The 19,356-nt window shown below is 48.6% G+C and overlaps 2 protein-coding genes across 6 annotated transcripts in view; both read left to right on the plus strand.

Annotated features, from left to right (window-relative positions):
* The first annotated feature begins 1,513 nt into the window (after positions 1–1,513).
* Positions 1,514–10,450, plus strand: PSMD9 (proteasome 26S subunit, non-ATPase 9). The gene is made up of 6 exons (XM_079763331.1): positions 1,514–1,685; positions 5,479–5,581; positions 7,385–7,596; positions 8,395–8,496; positions 9,712–9,800; positions 10,096–10,450. The coding sequence occupies exons 1-6, from the start codon at positions 1,548–1,550 to the stop codon at positions 10,121–10,123; spliced, it is 672 nt and encodes a 223-aa protein (XP_079619457.1). The 5' UTR covers positions 1,514–1,547; the 3' UTR covers positions 10,124–10,450.
* Positions 10,451–12,660: 2,210 nt separating this feature from the next.
* Positions 12,661–19,356, plus strand: part of CFAP251 (cilia and flagella associated protein 251) — a 48,446-nt gene continuing 41,750 nt past the window's right edge. For 3 of the 5 annotated variants that reach the window (XM_079762400.1, XM_079762403.1, XM_079762404.1), the window contains exons 1-3: positions 13,901–14,758; positions 15,450–15,788; positions 17,746–17,886. In XM_079762400.1, coding sequence (XP_079618526.1) covers positions 14,264–14,758; positions 15,450–15,788; positions 17,746–17,886 — 975 coding nt within the window. In that variant the 5' untranslated portion in view covers positions 13,901–14,263. Of the gene's footprint in view, positions 12,737–13,900; positions 14,759–15,449; positions 15,789–17,745; positions 17,887–19,356 lie in introns of those variants that run through there. The other 2 variants (XM_079762401.1, XM_079762402.1) reach the window with 2 other exon arrangements.

Below are 19,356 nucleotides of genomic sequence, written 5' to 3' on the forward strand. Positions count from 1 at the left end.
TCAGGCCGGTTGTTCTGAAGAATGTCCCTCGTTTAGGATTTGAGTGTTTGTTTGCCGTGACTGAATTCAGGGTAAACATGTTTGAATACTACATAAGTGATGGTGTGTCCTTTTCGGTGTGGATGGGCTATTCGGGCTATGGTACACCTTTCGGGGCGAGGCTGGGCTCTTCGGAGCTAGGCTCCGCCCTTCACGACTGGCTCTGGCTATCGGGAAGTAGGTTGGGGTCTTAGGGGCCAGTCTCCGGTTTTAGGGGCTAGTCTCGGCTCTTCAGAACTAGTTTCAGCCCTAAGGGAGGAGATTCAGCTCTTAGTTCTTGGCTGGACTCTTCGGGGTTAGGCTACACCTTTCAGGGCAAAACATTAGGGGACACATGTTACGAAATTAAGTTCCGTCAGTTTGCTTTAGGCAGGGTTGAAATTCAGGCTGCTGGCTTTGCTACTCGGGCAAGTTGGTTATTGAGATGGTGTTGTCGGCTGTCAAGTGAGGGTAATAACAATCCTGGTTTCAAGAGGTTGTTTATATGTAAGGCACTTAAAACAGTGTCTGGCACATTGTAACTATTTGATAAATTATTAGTATTAATTTATTATCATCAATACTATAAAAATAGTAAAACCCAAAATTTGTAGAGATCTACTATCTGACAGGCACTGAGCCCAGCACTCAATTCTTTACCCATCCAGCACCCAGGACAGAGTATGACACAAAGGAGGCATCCAATAAATATTTGCTGGCAAAATGTCAGCTCTATGAGATGGATTTCTATTGATACACAGATGAGAAAACTGAGGCTCAGAGAAGTGAAGTAATTTACTCAAGATCACTACATTGCCGTAAGTGGCAAGAGCCCTGAGTTTGAACACAACCTCGTAGGCTTTGTAAAAAATGAGGGATAGGAATAAGAATATGTTTTGTAAACCCTCCAGCACGCGTAGATGCGAAGAGCTGGATTTGAGCACCACGCACAGTGCTCTCACAATGCACACAGTGGGCGCTCAATAAATGTTAGTTGAATGAATGAGGACAGAAAATGAGTCAGCTAGCCCGGCAGGTGTGGCTCGTGGTTGAGTGTGGACCCAGGAACTAAGAGATCACGGTTGGATTCCTGGTCAGGGCACAAACCTGGGTGTGGGTCGAACCCCAGTAGAGGGGCGTGCAGGAGGCAGCAGGTTGATGATGTTTCTCCCTTATTGATGTTTCTATCTCTCTATTCGTCTCCCTTCCTCTCTCTCTAAAAATCAATTTTAAAAAAAGTCAGCTAGAGAGAGAGAGATAAACTAACTGGCCTTGTCCCTAGCCGTGGGGTACAGGGAACCATTCCTGCGCACCCTGCGCCAGGTGGAGGCACCACAAGACCGCTGGTTCCAGCAGGGTGTGGCTTCAGGCGACCCCGCCCACCGACGAAGCCACGCCCCTTGCTCCTCCCAGCGCTCGCGGACGGACGGACCGCGGTGTTTTGGCCCGCGGGCGGAGCCGTAGCCAAAGTCTTCTCGGGGGTCCGCGACCGGAAGCCGGGTGTCCAGAATCCTGGCTGGAGGTCCAAGATGTCGGAGAAGGGAGGCGAGTCGAGCGGGGGCTCCCCGCAGGCCAGCGCGGTGACGGTCAGCGATGTCCAGGAGCTGATACGGCGCAAGGAGGAGATCGAAGCGCAGATCAAGGCCAATTATGGCGTACTGGAGAGCGTGAGTGTGGGCGCCCCGACCCCTCCGGACTCGGCCCCACCCCCCGACCCGGGGGACTGGGAGGCCCTAGAAGCCGCAACTGCGGCCTCTGTCGGTGGCAGAGAGGCTCCGCACGTTGAGAACTAAACGGCGTGGGTGTCCTAGCAAGCGTGTATGGAGCCCTTACTCTGTGCGGGGCGTGGTTTCACGTGCTTTCGTTCCACCCGTGAGCTCATTTCATCCTCGCCGCAACCCTTTGAGATGAGCTCTGTTATTTCGCCCATTTTAGGGATGAGGAAACTGAGGCGTTGCTTACCTTAGACCTGCCTCCCGTCACAGAGCTAATAAGTTTGCAGAGGCCGGGTGATGGACAGTCACCAGCATCACCAGTCTGTGTTGAACGTTTACCAGATGTTCCGGGTTTTGCTAACCCATCATGATGGGGGCGGGCAGAGCGCGCCGGAGCAGATGCTGCATTTCTGGCAAATTATTAGCGATGCTGATGCTCCTGGTCAAAGGACTGAACTTGGAGCGACAGTGAAGGCTCATTGTCCTTATTGCATAAAGAGGAAACTGAGGCCCAGAGTGCGGCGCACCCTTGCCTAGGGTCTTGTAACTAAAAAGTGGCCGTGGTCGAGCTCGATCCTAGGTCTCTCTGGCTCCAAAACTGATAGTTTTCCTTAAGCCATCTGATAGTTTTTCTTAAAACCACAAAGCAATTTATAGAGGAAGTAAGTTAATTACATCCTGCATAGGGCGGATGGATGCTTTTTAGGTAATGGGAGTAAGATGAAGTACTGGATGGGAGGCCAGGGTACCATTTTACTGGGTGCTGACTGTGTATGCCTGGAGGGCAGTGGGTTATGAAGGGGAAGTCACTTGCTCAAAGTCACACAGTGGGATTTGGGTCGCAGGCCTGTTGAATCCAGAACCTGTGCTTTCAGGTGTTATGCCAGCAATTTCTTTAACTTTAATTACTGTCTACCATAAGCACGATGCTGTATCCATATACTTCTTGTTATTCCCTTTATGTGTTTTTTTTTTTTTTCATCCTCACCCGAGGATATATTTTCACTGATTTTTAGAGAGAGGAAAGGAGAGAAAAAGAGAAACATTGATGTGAGAGAGAGACATTGATCGGCTGCCTCCCGCATTACCACGTGTGTCTGGACAGGGGTTGGAACCTGAAACCCAGCCATGTGCCCCGAATGGGAATTGAACTAGCAACCTTTTGGTGTATGGGATGATGCTCCAACCAACCGAGCCACCCAGCCAGGGGCTCCTTGTATGTTTTACTTTAAGTTGACCCACTTTTTTTACTTAAATAAATTTATTTTAAAAGGAAATTTTACTAGTATAGTTCTATAGCATGTGAAAAAATGAGAATCTCTTCCCTTAAATATAAGGTAAAAATGTACACATCAAGATGATCCATTCAAATCTCCATTAACTGATGAGTGGATAAATAAAATGTGGTCTCCATACAATGGATGTTATTTAATAAAAAGGGACAAAGCACTAACACACACCACAATGTGCGTGAACCTTGAAAGCATGATGCTGAGTGAAAGAAGTTCATCAAAAAGGCCACATATCTTATGATTCTGTTTATACGAAATGTCTAGAATAGGCAACTCCATAGAGACAGGAAGTAGCTTCGTGGTTGCTAGAGGCTGAGGGGAGGGGAGAATGGGAATGAGGGTGATGAAAATGTTCCAAAATTGATTGTGGCGATGGTTGCACAACCCTGCAAATATTCTAAAAACCATTGAATTGTACACTTTAAATGGATGGATTGTATGGTTTGTGAATTCTATCTCAGTAAAGCTGTTAAAAACGAACTTGAGGCCCAGAGATAGCAGGTGATCTGTGGGTGATGTCACCAAATGGAGACTTTCTTCCTGATTATTGGAGGATCGGAGATCATTGGAAAGGGAGTTATTTAATGCCCTGTGTGTGAGGCGCCAGTGGTGTGTGTCCCCACTTTGGAAATCAGTATCTTACATGGTATTGCTTCGGGAATGCCAGTGAACTCAGGCATTGTGGAAAGGCGGGCGGCTGATACAGGTGTGTAGCCGTGGGACATTTATGCAGCATCTGTAGAGCGTCCTGTCTTAAGGGACTATAGTGGACCCCCATCCCCCCACCCTCTTGCCAACAGGAAACAGTCTGTGTAACCCAGTGGCTTCCAGAGAGACAGGGAGAGAAGCAAATGGAATCCCTCCACCCGGTACCTGTGTGCGCTGGGCGCTGTCTCTGTGCTCACTAGGAATTACCGGTACAGCCATCATTTACTGCTGTGTGTATTCAGTTCCTAGGGCCGCCATAACAAATGACCACAAACTGGGTGGCTTAAAACAAGATAAATTTACTCTCTCACAGTTGTGGAGGTTAGAAATGAAGTCCGAAGTCAAGGTGAAGGCAGGGTCTGAAGGACAGTCCATTCGATGCCTCTCTCCTAGTTCCTGGTGGCTGTCAGCCATCCTTGGATTGTAGCTATTTTACTTCCTTCTCTGCCCTCTACCTTCACATGGCCTTCTCTCTGTGTCCCAGATGTCTCTCTCCTTTCTCTTATACGGATACCCGGTACTGGATTTAGGGCCCACCCCAAATCTAGGGTGATCTCAGAGACCCTTAACTTAATTACATCTGCAAAAATCCTTTTTCCAAGTAAGGTCACATCCCCAGGTTCTGGGGTTAGAATTTGGACATATCTTTTGGGGGCCGCTGTTCAACCCACTTTGCATTTTCCTGGCACTGTGCTAAGCACTCTACATAGGTCAACTCATCAATTCTCATGATAGGTGGGCGGGGTGAGTACCTTTGTTCCCATTTAGTAACCGAGGAAGCTGAGACTGAAGGAGGTAAAGGTCTTAGCCAAGGCACCCAGATTGTTTGTGGCAGAATTGAGATCACATCAAAGGCTGTCCGACTGCAGAATCCCTCCCCTACATCATCATCGGTGTATAACACGTTTCACTGCTTCTGTACATCATGCTCTGACTTATGTAGGAAAAGACTAAAATGTTGAAAGAGATCTATTGTTTCAAATAGGGAATACAGTCCCATGGTCAAAATTCAAAGGCTACTAAAGGATGTAAAATGAAAAGTCTCTCTTCCTCGCCTGTTCCCCAGCCCCCCAGTTCCTGTCCCTCATGGGCCCTTGGTGATATCAGTGTGTCCTGCCAGGGGCGGGAGCCTCTTTGAAAGCCCTCTGAGGCCATCTTTTGTACATTCAGCAGAATCCAAGTTGGGCCACAGCTGGATGCATCTGGGGCTTTCACTCCCTTCCAGCTTCCAAGGCTGTTTGTTGGCCAGATGTCAGCTGCCTGGAGGAGGAGGGTTTGGAGGAGCCAGAGGAGGCTGGTCTTGGGGCTCATGCTCAAACGAGTCCTTAGTTTTATCTGCACAGTTCTAACTTCAAAAAGGGAGAATGATTCACACAGTACTTGTATTTTTCAAAAATTAATTTAAAAAACAGGGCCCATCGTAGAGGGTACTTGTGAGAGAATGTGGGTAACATACCGAGTCTATGCCAGGTGGTCGCCTTCATTATGACTACGAAGGCAGAGTCTGGGAAAGAGGTCTTGAGGACTTCAGACCTGTGCGACTTTAAATTTAAAAAAAAAAAAATGTTTTTGTTGATTTTTCAGAGAGAGGAAGGGAGAGGGGGAGAGAGAGATACAAACATTAATGATGTGCCCTGACCGGGAATTGAACTGTGATCTTCCTGGTTCATGGGTCCTTGCTCAATCACTGAGCCACACCGGGCGGGCCTGTGCAATTTTTTAAAATCCACATTTCTTTCCTCCAGCTAAAAGGTGTTGGGATGAATGAGCCGCTGGTGGACTGCGAGGGCTACCCCCGCTCAGACGTGGACCTGTACCAAGTTCGAACTGCCAGGCACAACATCGTCTGTGAGTGACCCGTGGGGCCCCACCTTGCAGAGGGGGACATTAAAGGCACACAAATGAAATCACCAGTATCCCATGTTATCTGCTGCCGCGACAGGGTTATCTCATTGTCTCCATGGAGGAATGAGAGCTCAGGGAATGGGTTAAACTCAGGGTTCTGTATTTATAGCTTCCTTTTGTTTTTAAGAGCTTTACTTCATTCTGGAAACTTTATTGAAATAACAATAGAAACCCAGGTCAGATATTGCTGACGATCCTAACCACATCGATTATGTGTTAGGAATTATGTTTCGCTGTTGATGATAGTGACCCAGGAACGGAGGGAGAACAGAGGTGGGGCAGTGCATTCGTTTTCTGTTTCTCATGTAACACATCACCTCATACTTAGTGGCCTAAAACGTCACAGACTTGTTATCTCACAGCTCTGGAGGTGAGACCTCCAAATGGGTCTCACTGGGCTAAGATCAAGGTGTTGGGCAGGGCGTGTTCCTGCCGGAGGGTCCAGGGGCGAGCCCGGTTCCTTGTCTTTTCCAGCTCCTAGAGGCCGCCCGCATCCCTTGTTTTGTGGCTCCTTCCATCTTCAAAGCTGACAGTCAAATCCCTCCAACTCCGATTCTGTCACATCGCTTTCTTTCATTTTGCCTCCCTCCTTCACTTAAAAAGACCCATGATGGCATCGGGCCAGTGGTTCCCAACCTTTTTTTTGGCCATGCCCCACCTAAGCATCTCTAAAATCCTGATGCCCCCCTATGACATATAATTCTTATTATTCAAAAAGTGAACTCCTATTCACGGGGAGGAAGCCTAAAAGGCCATTCACTTGGTCTAAACAAGTTTCCAAAGAACATGGCATCCGTGAAAGAGAAATAAAAGAAGGAAAGGACAGTTGAAGTACTGAGGAAGAAATTACTAAGAAATTGTTAAAAAATAATAATATGAAGTGGTATGAAAAATAGCAAATAAAGTTTGAAAACATAAAGAACTGAAATGCATAAATATGTCACAATATATATATATATATATTATATATATATATATATATATATATATATATATATATATATATATATACTGTATCCGAGGCTCCTAGAACCGTAATACATACAAAAATTCACTGTTAATAACTCATTCTCGAATTGCCCCCCTTAAAAATCAAATTGCCCCCCCTGTGGGCGTGTGCCCCACGTTGAGAACCACTGTATTGGGCCCACCCCCTCGATAATCCAGGATAACCTCGTTCTCAGGGTCATAAACTTAATCACATCGACAAGTCCCTGTTGCCATGTAAAGCAGCACAGTCACAGGTCCCGGGGATTAGGACGTGGACATCTTTGCGGGGCCCTTGTTCACACTGCCACAGGTGGGCAGCCAGTGGTCTGCCACCAAGTCATATTAGAAGGGAATTATCGCCCTGACTGGTGTGGCTCGGTTGGCTGGGCATCATCACTGAGAGGTCGCCAGTTCGATTCCTGGTCAGGGTGCATGCCCAGGTTGTGGGTTCGGTCCCTGGTCAGGGTGTGTACCTGAGGCACCTGATCGATATTTCTCTCTCACATCAGTGTTTCTCTCTGTCTCTCTCTCTCCTCTCTCAAATTAATAAAAAGCATTTTAAGAGAAGGAAGGGAATTATCGTCTACATTTTCTGCTTCCTGACTTCTGTTACTGTTTGAATCATGACTCCATCTGAGTGTTTCAGTATAAGGCCGAGCATGTAGGCCGTGCTCGCTGAGTATTCAGTGAATGAAAGAGGGAGTCTTGTGTCCTCGGCTGTCATCCTTGGCCCCTGATCCGGTTTCCTCCTCCCAGGCTTGCAGAACGATCACAAGGCGGTGATGAAGCAGGTGGAGGAGGCCCTGCACCAGCTGCACGCTCGGGACAAGGAGAAGCAGGCCCGGGACATGGCCGAGGCCCAGGAAGAGGCCATGAGCCAAAGCCTGGGCCAGAGCGAGGGCCTCAGCCCCCCTCAGGCCTTTGCCAAAGTGAACAGCATCAGCCCCGGCTCCCCCGCGAGCATCGCGGTAAGCCAGGGCCTGTTACACAGAGGCTCTGTCCTGTTCACCACTGTATCCACGCATTCAGCACAGGGCTGTCGTTGGCCCATAGCAAACATATATTTTTTAAATATATTTTTATTGATTTCAGAGAGGAAGGGAGAGGGAGAGAGAGATAGAAACAATGATGAGAGAGAATCATTGATCGGCTGCCTCCTGCACACCCCCCACTGGGGACCAAGCCCACATCCCAGGCATATGCCCTTGACCAGACTTGAACCTAGGACCCTTCAGTCTGCAGGCCAACACTCTATCCACTGAGCCAAACTGGCTAGGAGAACACAGCAAATATTTGTTGAAGGGATGAGTGCATCACCATCTGTATTCTTAGAATGAAAAGGTCACACTAAGGCCTGTGGTCAGCCTTGTGCCTATGGCTGCTCATTTGAGGGCAAACTTATCTAAGTTCTGACCCCTGAACAAAAGAGGTCCAGACTGTCCTGCGTCTGTCTGCCCCGAACCTGGGTCAGGACCCCAGAGAGCAGCAGTTGGCTTTTCCCCACATATCTCAAGGCCTCCACAACCGCCAGCTTTTATCAGACACTGGGCAGACCTGGCCACCTTCTACTACATCTGCCCTAGAAGGAGCCCCCCGGAGGAGGTGCCCAATTATCTGCCTTCTGCATGACCTCTTCGCTTTGGGCCTGTCCTTGTCCCCGGTAGAAAACACGCTCTTGGCCTTGACATTCATTAGGTATGGAAGGGTAAAGAACACCAGAAGCACATCTAACCTCTAGCCTGGTTTTCCATCTCTTCTTTCTTTAGGGTCTGCAAGTGGATGATGAGATTGTGGAGTTTGGCTCCGTAAACACCCAAAACTTCCAGTCGCTGCAAAACATTGGCACCGTGGTGCAGCACAGTGAGGGGGTGAGTTGGGGGTTACGTGGCATTCGGTCAGTAACCCTAGAATTTCCGGAATCATATAATATTTGTCCTTTTGTGACTGGTGTATTGCACTTAGCATAATGTCTGCATGGTCCTTCAATGTCGTTATATATGTCAGAATTTTCTTCCTTTTTAAGGGTTGGTTTTTTCACTCTGTTGATAGTATCCTTTGATGCACAAAAATTTTAAATTTTGATGCATCTTGTTTTAATTTTTATTAAAGTAGTACATACAGCCTGGCTGGTGTGGCTCAGTTGGTTGAGTATCGTCACATGCACCAAGGGGCCGCCGGTTCAATTCCTGGTCAGGGCACATTACTGGGTTACGGGCTCCATCCCTGATCAGGGGCATGTGGGAGGCAGCTGGTTGATGTTTCGCTCTCACATTGATGTTTCTCTCTCACATTGGTGTTTCTCTCTCCTCCTTTCTTCTCTTTCTAAAATTAATAAAAGCATATTTTAAAAAATACTAATACATGCACATCATTAAAAAGTTAATGGTATAGAAAGATATAAAAGTAAATGTTTTCTCTGACTCCATTCTCTCTGGGAAGTAACGCTGTTCACAGTGTTTTGGTATATCTTCCAGAAAACGTTGTATGCACCAAGCAATACATATGTTCTTTTAGAAAATATATTCAAATGGGTTCATTCTTAGTTGGTTTTGCTTTGTATCCTAAAACTGCCTCATTCACTGTACTATATTTGAATCATACCTGACTAAGGGATATTTTGGGTGTTTCCAGTTTTTGAATTTATAAACTGTCCTGGGATGAACACTTTGTTCATATATCTTTCTGTATTTTTGCAAAATGTATTTTATATGCACATTTTAATTTTAATATTTGTTAATCCTCACTTGATGCTCTTATCCACTGAGCCAAACCTGCTAGGGCTGTATGCACTTCTTAAAGATTTTTTTTTTTTGGGGGGGGATGTGTCTCTGAAAGAGGATGGTACCGATTTGCAGCCCCACTGACTGCCCTGAGAGTGCCACATCCCCCACCCACCAACTGCAGGCTAATGCTTAAAGGAAGCATCCTTGCTAACCTGATGGACGAAAAGCCGGAATCGAACCCAGGACCCTTCAGTCTGCAGGCGGACACTGTGTTTACTGATAGAGCATCTCAGCATTTTAGCCTGGATTTCTTTGAATGCTAAGGAGGTTGAACATAAAACAAGCTCATTTTCTTTTCAGAAGCCCCTGAATGTGACAGTGATCCGCAGAGGGGAGAAACACCGGCTTAGACTTGTCCCGACACGCTGGGCGGGGAAAGGACTGCTGGGGTAAAGTATCTGTTTTGGTTCATTCACACGGCAGTGTCCATTGCATGTTTGTTAGACATAAAGCTGGGGGGGAGGTTGGGAAATGATGGGAATCCCCAGGTGACCTGTAGAACTGATGATGAATACTTGGGGCAGGAATGAGACTGTAGGTGCAGAGGTGGAGGGAGCCCTGGTCTCTGGGCATTTGCTTTACGGGACTAAAGATTGTAATTGAAAAGCTCAGGAGGGCTCACCTCCTGATCTCTCTGAATGGAGCCGTCAAACTTACGCTGTTTCTTTTCTTTTTTTCTTCCAGCTGCAACATTATTCCTTTGCAAAGTTGATTGTCCCTGAGGAACAGTATTAGGAAAGCATGTTCTGTGGCCCTAGACTTGTGTCTAGGGGGGGATTTCTCCCTTTTCTTCTCTCCCTGGAGTTTTAGGATCTGGAAGCCTGAACTTCTAGGTGGGAGAAACGCCGTGGCCTCCGAGTGAAGTCTCTTGGGATTAAGGCTTGTTCAGAACTTGATTTGTGCTCAACATCTTTCTGAGTTAGACCTTGGCCCCCAACGGGAATCTCTGATGGCAAGCGGGTGGGAGTTATTCCAACAGGTGCTGCCATGACTTTATTCTTTGAGGAATTATTTTCTCCAAATAAACAGTTTTATAGTACTGATATGAGCGTGTTATCACCCCAACTAAACTCCTTGGGGCCCTCTCAGACCAAATCTTAGAGCATCCTCACAGAAAGTTGGGCCCTGGCCGGTGGCTCAGTTGGTTGGAGCGTTGAACTGATGTGCCAGGGTTGTGGGCTCGATCCCCGGTCAGGGCCCATGCAGGGGTCATCCGATGAGTGCATGAATAAGTGGAACAACAGAACGATATTTCTCTCTCTCCTCTCCCTAAAATAAAAAGAAAGGAAGGAAGGAAGGAAGGAAGGAAGGAAGGAAGGAAGGAAGGAAGGAAGGAAGGAAGGAAGGAAGGAAGGAAGGAAGGAAGGAAGGAAGGAAGGAAGAACAATAATTGTACCAAAGTCAAATTTGACCACGATATTTCAGGAACATCCTTCTTTATGGCACGGGGTTTCCAGACACCGGCTGCCTGTCTCCCTTTGCAGTGCGGCGTTGCTGCCCTAGATACAGAAATCTTGTCCTTAGCACTTGGACCTCCAGAGCCACAGCTGCTCCCTTTAAGTATATGACATGCAAATTCGTGAAGCATTCCATATTTTTATAACTTAAAAAAAAAAGAATAGATAAGCCAGGAGGCTCCCCAGGCAGCCCAGCAGGTGTCCGCTTTCTCATCCATAATCCACCAGAGGGCAGCACGCTCCCTTCACTTCTAGAATAAAAATGGCTGCAGATTAGCTTCTAATTTGGCTTTTTATCATTGAACCGCCTTGTCACGCCCTCAGCTCAGCACATTTTATAAACTGCTAAGGTGTGCTTGACGCTGATGGGAACAGCAGTGTGTACGGATCTGACCGTTTGAAAATGCCGAGTCCTCCTTTTGTTCTCTCTAATACGGCAAAATGGATTTCAGGGATTCCTAGGGACTCTAGTCTTTCTCTCTTCACTGTATTCATTCCCACAGTTTGTGTAGACCCCTCTCTTTCAGAGATCTGGCACATTCTGCCGGGGCATCTGTGTCTCGGGACTGGATTTGCTTGGGTTGGATACAGGTCCCAGCTTGCCCTGACGGGAGTCGGTATTGGCCTGTGCTTCCTGCCATGGGTTCTCATGCTCAACTGGGAAGCCTTCCTGTGGAGGGTCTTCCCCAGACTTACTCCAGCCCTGCCTCCACGTGTATTCCCCTCCCAGAGCCACAGTGTTGACCGAGCTTTGCTGTTTCAATTGAGTGTTCTAATTCCAAGTGTTTTTCAATCTTTTTTTTTTTTTTTTTATAAGCCCTAGACTATAATCAACACAGCTTCTCCCATCCAGGCCATGGGGGTGAGGGTGGGGAGGATCAGGGGGTGCCCAGCAAAGCATTCTCCTAAAGTGCTAGCAGCAGAGTCTTCTGCATCGTGCCTTTGGCTGGTTTCCTGCAGGTCTTCCTTTGGGAACCTCGGGATGGCCAGGTGTGCCCTCTTCCATGAGATTCTAGGGGAGGGTCACTGGGAGGTAGAATGGTCCTAATTTTAAAAAAATATATTTTTTATTAATTTGAGAGAGGAAGGGAGAGAGAGAGAGAAACATCAATGATGAGAGAATCATTGATTGGTTGCCTCCTGCACGCCCCACACTGGGGATCGAGCCTGCAACCCAGGCATGTGCCCTGACCCAGAATCCAACCGTGACCTCCTGGTTCATAGGTCCATGTTCAACCACTGAGCCACATTGGCCAGGCGATCCTAATAGATTTAACCAAACTGGATTTGCAGAAATCTTTTGTGATAAGAACAGCAAGACAATGTAACCTCTACTATAATCTCCCGGCTAGCTAAAACTCGCTGAACACTTTGCCTCGGTGAGAAGCTGTGGGAGACATCTAGGTGCAGCGTCCGCGAGACCGGGAAATTTAGTCTGCTTTTGGAAAAGAGAATTTTATCAAAACATTTCATACTTCACTTAATCTTGTTAAACCTTCAGAAAGTCAAAACTGCTAGTGTTTGCTGCTGCAGTTTCTCAGGGGATGGCGCCATGGGAAAAGTGGATGGAAGGAAAGAAAGACCAGAAAAGCCAATTTCGCCGCCCCACTCGCGGTGGCACCTCTCCGGGGAGACCGGCAGGGGGCGCGCGGGCCGGCTCGCGGCTGCTTTCTGGGCACGTGACCACCGTACAGCCCTTTCGCTTTACGGCACGTCGCCTGCCGCGGCGGCGGTTACCATGGGGATAGGGCTTGGGTGGCAACCGTAACTAGGGAGCCGGTGTTGGAGAAAGCGGCTGCTGGGAAGTGTCTGAGGAGTCCAAGCGGCGGGACGACCCTGGCCTGTGAGCACCTGGCTGGGCGCGCTCTGTGAGTCAGGGTCGCAGGCCACGCGGTCCGCGCAGGGGGTGCCCAGCAAAGCAGGACTTGGTGCCTCGCGGGGGTGCTCACCCGCGTCGGGCCGGGCCGGGCCGGGCTGGGCCTGGGCGGCCCACAGACCACACACCTGCGCTTCCCACCCCCCCGCTCCTCCCCCTCGCCCCTCCCCCTCGCCCCCGCATCCAGATTCACCGGCCGCGTTTGGCATTCGGAGGAGGCTCAGTGCCAAGGGCCCTAGACTTGACCTCAGTAATTTTTCGGGTGGAGGAGCAGAGCGGGAGGAGGGTCTGCTGCTTACCAGCTGTGTGATCTGGAATAAGTCACTTCAACTCGCAGAGCCGCAAATTCTCAAGTTTGTGTAAGGAATAAATGAGAGGAAAAAAGGCTTTTTAAACAGTTGCTACCATTTCTCAAGCACCGTGGGCCACAACTGTGTTGAGCATTTTATCTATATCATATAATCTTCACAATAACGCCAGAATGAGGAGTTGCTATTTTTAAAAAAGATATATATATATATATATATATATATATATATATATATATATATTTTTATTTCAGAGAGGAGGGGAGAGGGAGAGACAAATATCAATGATGAGAGAGAATCATTGATCGGCTGCCTTCTGCGCGCCCCCTACTGGGGATTGAGCCCACAACCTGGATATGTGTCCTTGACCGGAATTGAACCTGGGACCCTTCAGTCCGCAGGCCGACGCTCTATCCACTGAGCCAAACCGGCTAAGGCGGGAGTTATTTTTATTTTGCCTGTGAGCAAATGTAGACCCTGAGGCATAAATTGACTTGCCCAAGGTCACAGAGCAAGTGGCGGGCCGGGGGGAGGGAAGGGAACTGGGGTGCCAGGAGAGGCTGGCTGCAGAGCCTGTGCTATACATATATATTTCAGAGAGGAAGGGAGTATCATTGATCAGCTGCCTCCTGCACACCCCACACTGGGGATCAAGCCCACCACCCAGGCATGTGCCTTGAATGAAATTAAATCTTGACCTCCTGGTTCATAGGTCAACACTCAACCACTGAGCCACACAGGCTGGGCACAGAGTCTGTGCTTGCTTGCTTATTTATTTATTCATTTATTTTTGAGCGAAAATGAAGGTTTATTACAGAAAAGCTCCCTGCTATAGGGAGGAGGCCCAAGCGGATTGCCCGAGCCTGTGCTTTTAACCACGAAGCTACACTGCTTCTCAGTCATTATTGGAATTGTCAGCAATGCCTGGGTTACGCATGTTGCTGCCTGTTGGAATACGAATATCTTTAACATGAGTTAGAGAGCTCTGAAGTTATTCCTAGAAAGATGAGAGGCCCTGGGATCAATATTGTCAAGATTTGGGACAGGCTTTCCCAGGAGTCTGACATCCTTTTTATTCCCGTGGGAAGGAGCCAGAGCTGGTCTTGCACATTTCAACGGTAGATGACGTCACCAAGGAATGAAAATGGGAAACAGAGGGTCTTGCTGATTATTATTGTCAAATTTCTCTAGAGGAAACGCCAGAGAGAAGAATGTCAGATGCAGAGAGAAACCCACTAGAAGAAGCGGAAGATGGAGAAACAGAAATGAAAGAAGAAGAATATCCAGATTATTCTGAAGAGGAAGAAAATGTACCACAGGAATCAGAAGCTGACCTAGTACCATGGAGAGACTCTCAGGAGGAGAAAGAGGCAGGGGATGAGGAAGAGGAAGGACAGCTGGAGGAGGAGGAAGAGGAAGGACAGCTGGAGGAGGAGGAAGGGGGAAGACAGCTGGAGGAGGAGGAAGAGGAAGGACAGCTGGAGGAGGAGGAAGAAGGAGAAGGACAGCTGGAGGAAGAGGAAGGACAGCTAGAGGAAGAGGAAGGCGGAGAAACAGAGGAAAAGGCTGGAGCAGCACTGGACGAGGTGGTTGCACGATTCCAGGAAGAACTCACAGAGGAGCCCCAAGAGATCACCATGTCCATGATCAGTTTGCAGGGACGCCCACCGACTGATTCCCAGTCAATCATGTCAGAAAATTCTCCAGTAAGTAGTAATCATCATTCATCCATCCATCATCCATCCATCCATCCATCCATCCATCCATCCATTCATTCATAACCATTCATTGAATGCTTACTATATGCCAGGCTATGGGGATACAAAACCAAGTAAGACACAGTCCATTTCCCATTCTCTTGAGTTCTAGGGTGTGTAGGGAGGCAGACCCACAACCAAACATTATAAAACAATATGCTAAGTGCCGAGATTGAGAGGTGTATAGGAGATATTTTTCAAACAAGGACACATTAACACAGTTTGGAGGGTGGTCCGGGAGAGCTTCCTGGAGGAGGAGCTGACTTTAAAGGGCTGGTGGGGGTTAGCTGGTCGGTGTGCTGTCAGTGTGATGATAGTAACATAAACTTCCCAGAGACCCTCCCTGTAGGAGAAACTCAGCTCTGGTCCAGGGAGAACTGACTCTCTGACTAGTCGGCCATTTGGAGACCACCAGGAGAACGACTGTGCTGTTGTGGTCTGCTGGAAGGCCAGGGATAAACCGGTCACACCCACGATTCGTGTTATTTGAATACCAAGATGTCCAGGCTCCTTTTAAAAACACTTCCTAGCTCCAGTTCGAGGCTAACACTGAGCCCGGCTGATTTAGGAAAAGAAAGGGAGGTAAGTGAGGATGTATCGTATTTGGAATCACAATCTCCTTTTACTTCTTTTTTTAAAGACAACGCGTAAGGAGTCAGAGCATTCATTGCAAGGGGGGAGTTCGAGCACCCTGAGCTCATCATACGACTATGACTTGGAGATGACCAGTTCTGAGGAAAAACTGGTAACTTCCCTTCAAAAGAAAACGGCCCAAATGCCCGCGGAGGAACCGGGCCAAGAGAGAGTTTCAGAACCAGTAAAGGGGGAAAGGAGACGAGACAAAAGAGTATCTTACTTCGACATGCGAAAAGAGAAAGAAGCGGAGCCCAAAGCCCGCCCCCGGACGGACTCGCTGGTGTCCATCAGCAGTAAGGACATCTTGTTTCAAAAGGACGACCAGGCCAAGGTGTATCCCTTGGTAAGGGTAACGCGCTTCTGTGTTTCCCCGGTACTTTGAGAGTATTGTGAAAGGCGGGGGGGTGGGGGGGGGCGGGCGGGGGGGAGTTATGCATGTGGAAAGAAATACCACCAGAAAGATCCCTTTAAAACTAATCGTAGACTCTGTATTTTAAAGTCCAGTTCAGAGCTCTGGCTGGAGATGGGTGACAGCATGCGGACGTGAAGGAGCGCTGCATCCGGGTCCAACAGTGTTGCCCCGCAGGCAGGAAAGGCCCGTGTCGCCTGTCTTTGCACAGGGTGCTGTTTGTTTTGTGTGTGTGTGTGGGGGAATTCAAAATCCATCTCTCCCTCTCCCCCTCCTCCCCACTCCTTTCCTCCTTTTCTCCTTCTGCTCCCTCTCCCTCTCCCCTCCCTCTTCTCTTTCTTTCTTCCTCCCTCCCTCCGTCCCTCCCTCACGATACAACTCCTCCATTCCATCGATTCCTTCTTGTAAAATTTTTACTGATTTTTAGAAAGAGAGGAAGGGAGAGGGAGAGAGAAACATTGAATGTGAGAGTGAGATATTTATCGGCTGCCTCCTGCACACCCTCTACTGAGGATCGAGCCCAAAACGCTGGCATGTGCCCTGGCCAGGAATCTAACCAGCAACCTTCCGGTGTACGGGATGACGCCCCACCAGCCGAGCCACACCAGCCAGGGCATCGGTTCCTCCTTTTTCCCTCCTCCCCTCGCCCCTCCTGCCTTCACTGGTTCCTGAAACGATCCATTTGCAGACAGATCATCAGGTAAAAGGTCTGGAGAACTGAAAGCCACCGGGACAGGCACCAGGCAGCCCAGAGCGCCCTGCCTTGGCGGCCGCTGACAATATTCCAGGAGGCACCATCTGCCAGGAGTAAAAATGTTATCGTTTACCAAGGGAAGGAAGAGCAGGGCTTTCCCCCCTTCTTTCTCCATCTGCTGTTTTCTGAAAATCGTTTCCTAGGATTCATCCCCCTCCCCCTCTTCCTCCTTTCCCCCTGTAGATTCATGGCTGTGGAAGATCTGTAAGTGACTGAGTGTATGTGAAGTACTTAATGTCGTTCCTAACACACAGCGAGCACTTGACAGGTGTTAACACCGAGATGAGGAGGAGGAGGAGGATGGGAAAATGCCTAGTGGGAAATGCAGACAACAGACAGCCTCCTTTCTGCGGGTTTGGCTCCTCTGAGCAGTGGAGTTCAAGGTTAAACTTGCAGTTGCTCAGCCTGGAAGAAAGAATCGTTGGGTTTTAGAGCCAGTGAAGACTTTTGCCTCCATCAGCCAGCTCCCAGGAAATCGGGGACCGTCCACTCATGAGAGCAGGTGGTCTCCGCGTCGGGGCCCCGCTCTCCGGACCTGACGAAAGCCGCTGCCCGGGTGTGGGTCCCCCGTCAGCCTCGGGCTCACTGCAGAACCAGAACTTTCCTGGACCCCTTTGCTTTGCAGATTTGTTTAGCTCTTTTTCCTTTTATCTTTTCCCTTTCCTTTTGCCTTTATTGTTTCTTCTTTCTGTTAAAACGAATAGATGCTCTTTATTGATTTATTTTCTTAAAGGCAGGGTTCCAATTCTTGCACCCTCCCTACCCCAATCCCTTCTGCCTGAGGCGGCTACTGTTACAGTTCGGTGTAACTGCAGCCCTCTCCTGTCCCCTCTGTGCTGGTGGCATCCAGACCAGCCGTGGCTTTTTCCAGCTGCACCTCCTGGGCATCACTTGATGCATTTCAACATTTATTTGGTTCCTACTGTTTACCTAGTGCTGGTCATGCTAGGAATAAGGGAGAAAGCCTTGTTCCTCACGATGACCCTCAAGGGACCCACAGGCCATTGCCTGGATACCTGACTTACGTCCGGAACTGTGATGGGGCTGCAAGGAGAAGAAGGGACGAGGGAAGTGCCTGGAGCCACAGACCGGGGCTGGGCACGTTTAGTGTCTTGCTGGTCTCGCCCTGTCTTCCAGACCATGACTTGGAAGTTCGGGTGGAACAGTTCTCTCCCCGTGTACTACATCCGAGACGAAAAGCAGAGGGTGCTCCTGTACGCCAGCGCCCACACCGCGGTCATCTACAACGTCTTCAAGAACGATCAGCATCACCTCATGGTAGGCGTCTGTTCTGACTGCGGCCCCCGCGGCCATCTTCAGCCTGAACGCAGCATTTCGTCTTTTATCGCGAGGGCTGACTTCACTCTGTATCACCCCCATGCTTCCGCACCTCTTGTAGCAAACCCTGTGTTTAGGAACACATTTTATTTTATTTTTAAATATATGTACATATATGCATATATATATATATATATATATATATATATATATATATATATATATATATTTGATTTTTTTACAGAGAGGAAGGGAGAGGGATAGAGAGTTAGAAACATTGATGAGAGAGAAACATTGATCAGCTGCCTCCTGCACCCCCCCCACCCCCCCCCCCCCACTGAGGATGTGCCCGCAACCAAGGTACATGCCCTTGACCGGAATCGAACCTGGGACCCTTCAGTCCGCAGGCCAACACTCTATCCACTGAGCCAAACCGGTTAGGGCTAGGAACACATTTTATGGTTCGTTGTCTCTGATTCTAATCAGAATCAATTTACAAACAGCAGCGGATTTTAATTTTAGAGTAACACGAATTTAAAACATCTGCGCGTTTCACATTTCCGTAAAAACGCGGCCAGAAGAGATGGTGTTGTCCCTGCAGAACTACGCACAAAGGGCTTCCCTTCCAGCTTTCACAGGGCGTTGGTCCGCTTACTCATGCTGAGAGGTGGGCGTTAATCTCCCCATTTCAGGAGAAGAAACCGAGGCTCAGAGCATTTAACTGACTTGCTCAGGACGGCACTGGTACCTGGGGAAGCGGGTTGGAAACCTGGGTCTTCTGACTTGACAGTATTCCGTGGATCAGTTTGTCCTGTCCCTCCCTCCCTCCACATCTTCCTTCATGTTCACCCCGCTCCGCGCCGCCCCGAGCAGCCTCCCTGTCTGCCCTCCCCCACCACTCTGCTTCCTCTGCTCTGACATTTGGGGCCGTTTCATAGCCATCGTTTACCTGTCCGAGTGCCACGTTTCCTTGGTGTCTAACTTCCTAATGGTTAGCCTGACAGACAGTTCTCTGTTCCCCTTTCTATGAACATGTATTTTTAAAATTTTTATTTTGATTTTTTAAATATATTTTTTATTGATTTCAGAGAGGAAGGGGGAGGGGAGGGGAGGGAAGAGAGAGAGAGAAAGGGAGAGGGGGAGAGAGAGAGAGAGAGAGAGAGAGAGATCAATGATGAGAGAGAATCATTGATCGGCTGCTTCCTGCACGCCCCCGACTGGGGATGGAGCCTCTAACCTGAGCACGTGCCCTGGACTAGGAATCGAACTGTGACCTCTGGGTGCATGGCACAAGGCTCAACCAACTGAGCCACACCAGCCAGGGCAATTAGCATATATTTAAATAAGGACTTCCTTAGTCAATGCCTAGAACAAAACACCAGGAAGTATTTTCCAAGAGGTCAGTTAATACTCAGCATTGTGCCAGGGGTCCCAGACATGTGGCTGCAACTTAAGGCATCTGCCTCCTAG

Source organism: Cnephaeus nilssonii, assembly GCF_951640355.1.
Source record: "Cnephaeus nilssonii genome assembly, chromosome: 22".
NCBI lineage: Eukaryota > Metazoa > Chordata > Mammalia > Chiroptera > Vespertilionidae > Cnephaeus > Cnephaeus nilssonii.

Excerpts from the sequence above, each read along its gene's own strand:
- PSMD9 (XM_079763331.1), top strand. The coding sequence starts at position 1,548 with ATGTCGGAGAAGGGAGGCGAGTCGAGCGGGGGCTCCCCGCAGGCCAGC. Across the intron at positions 5,582-7,384 it reads TGCCAGGCACAACATCGTCT|GCTTGCAGAACGATCACAAG; the intron begins GTGAGTGACCCG and ends TCCTCCTCCCAG. Across the intron at positions 7,597-8,394 it reads GCTCCCCCGCGAGCATCGCG|GGTCTGCAAGTGGATGATGA; the intron begins GTAAGCCAGGGC and ends TTCTTTCTTTAG.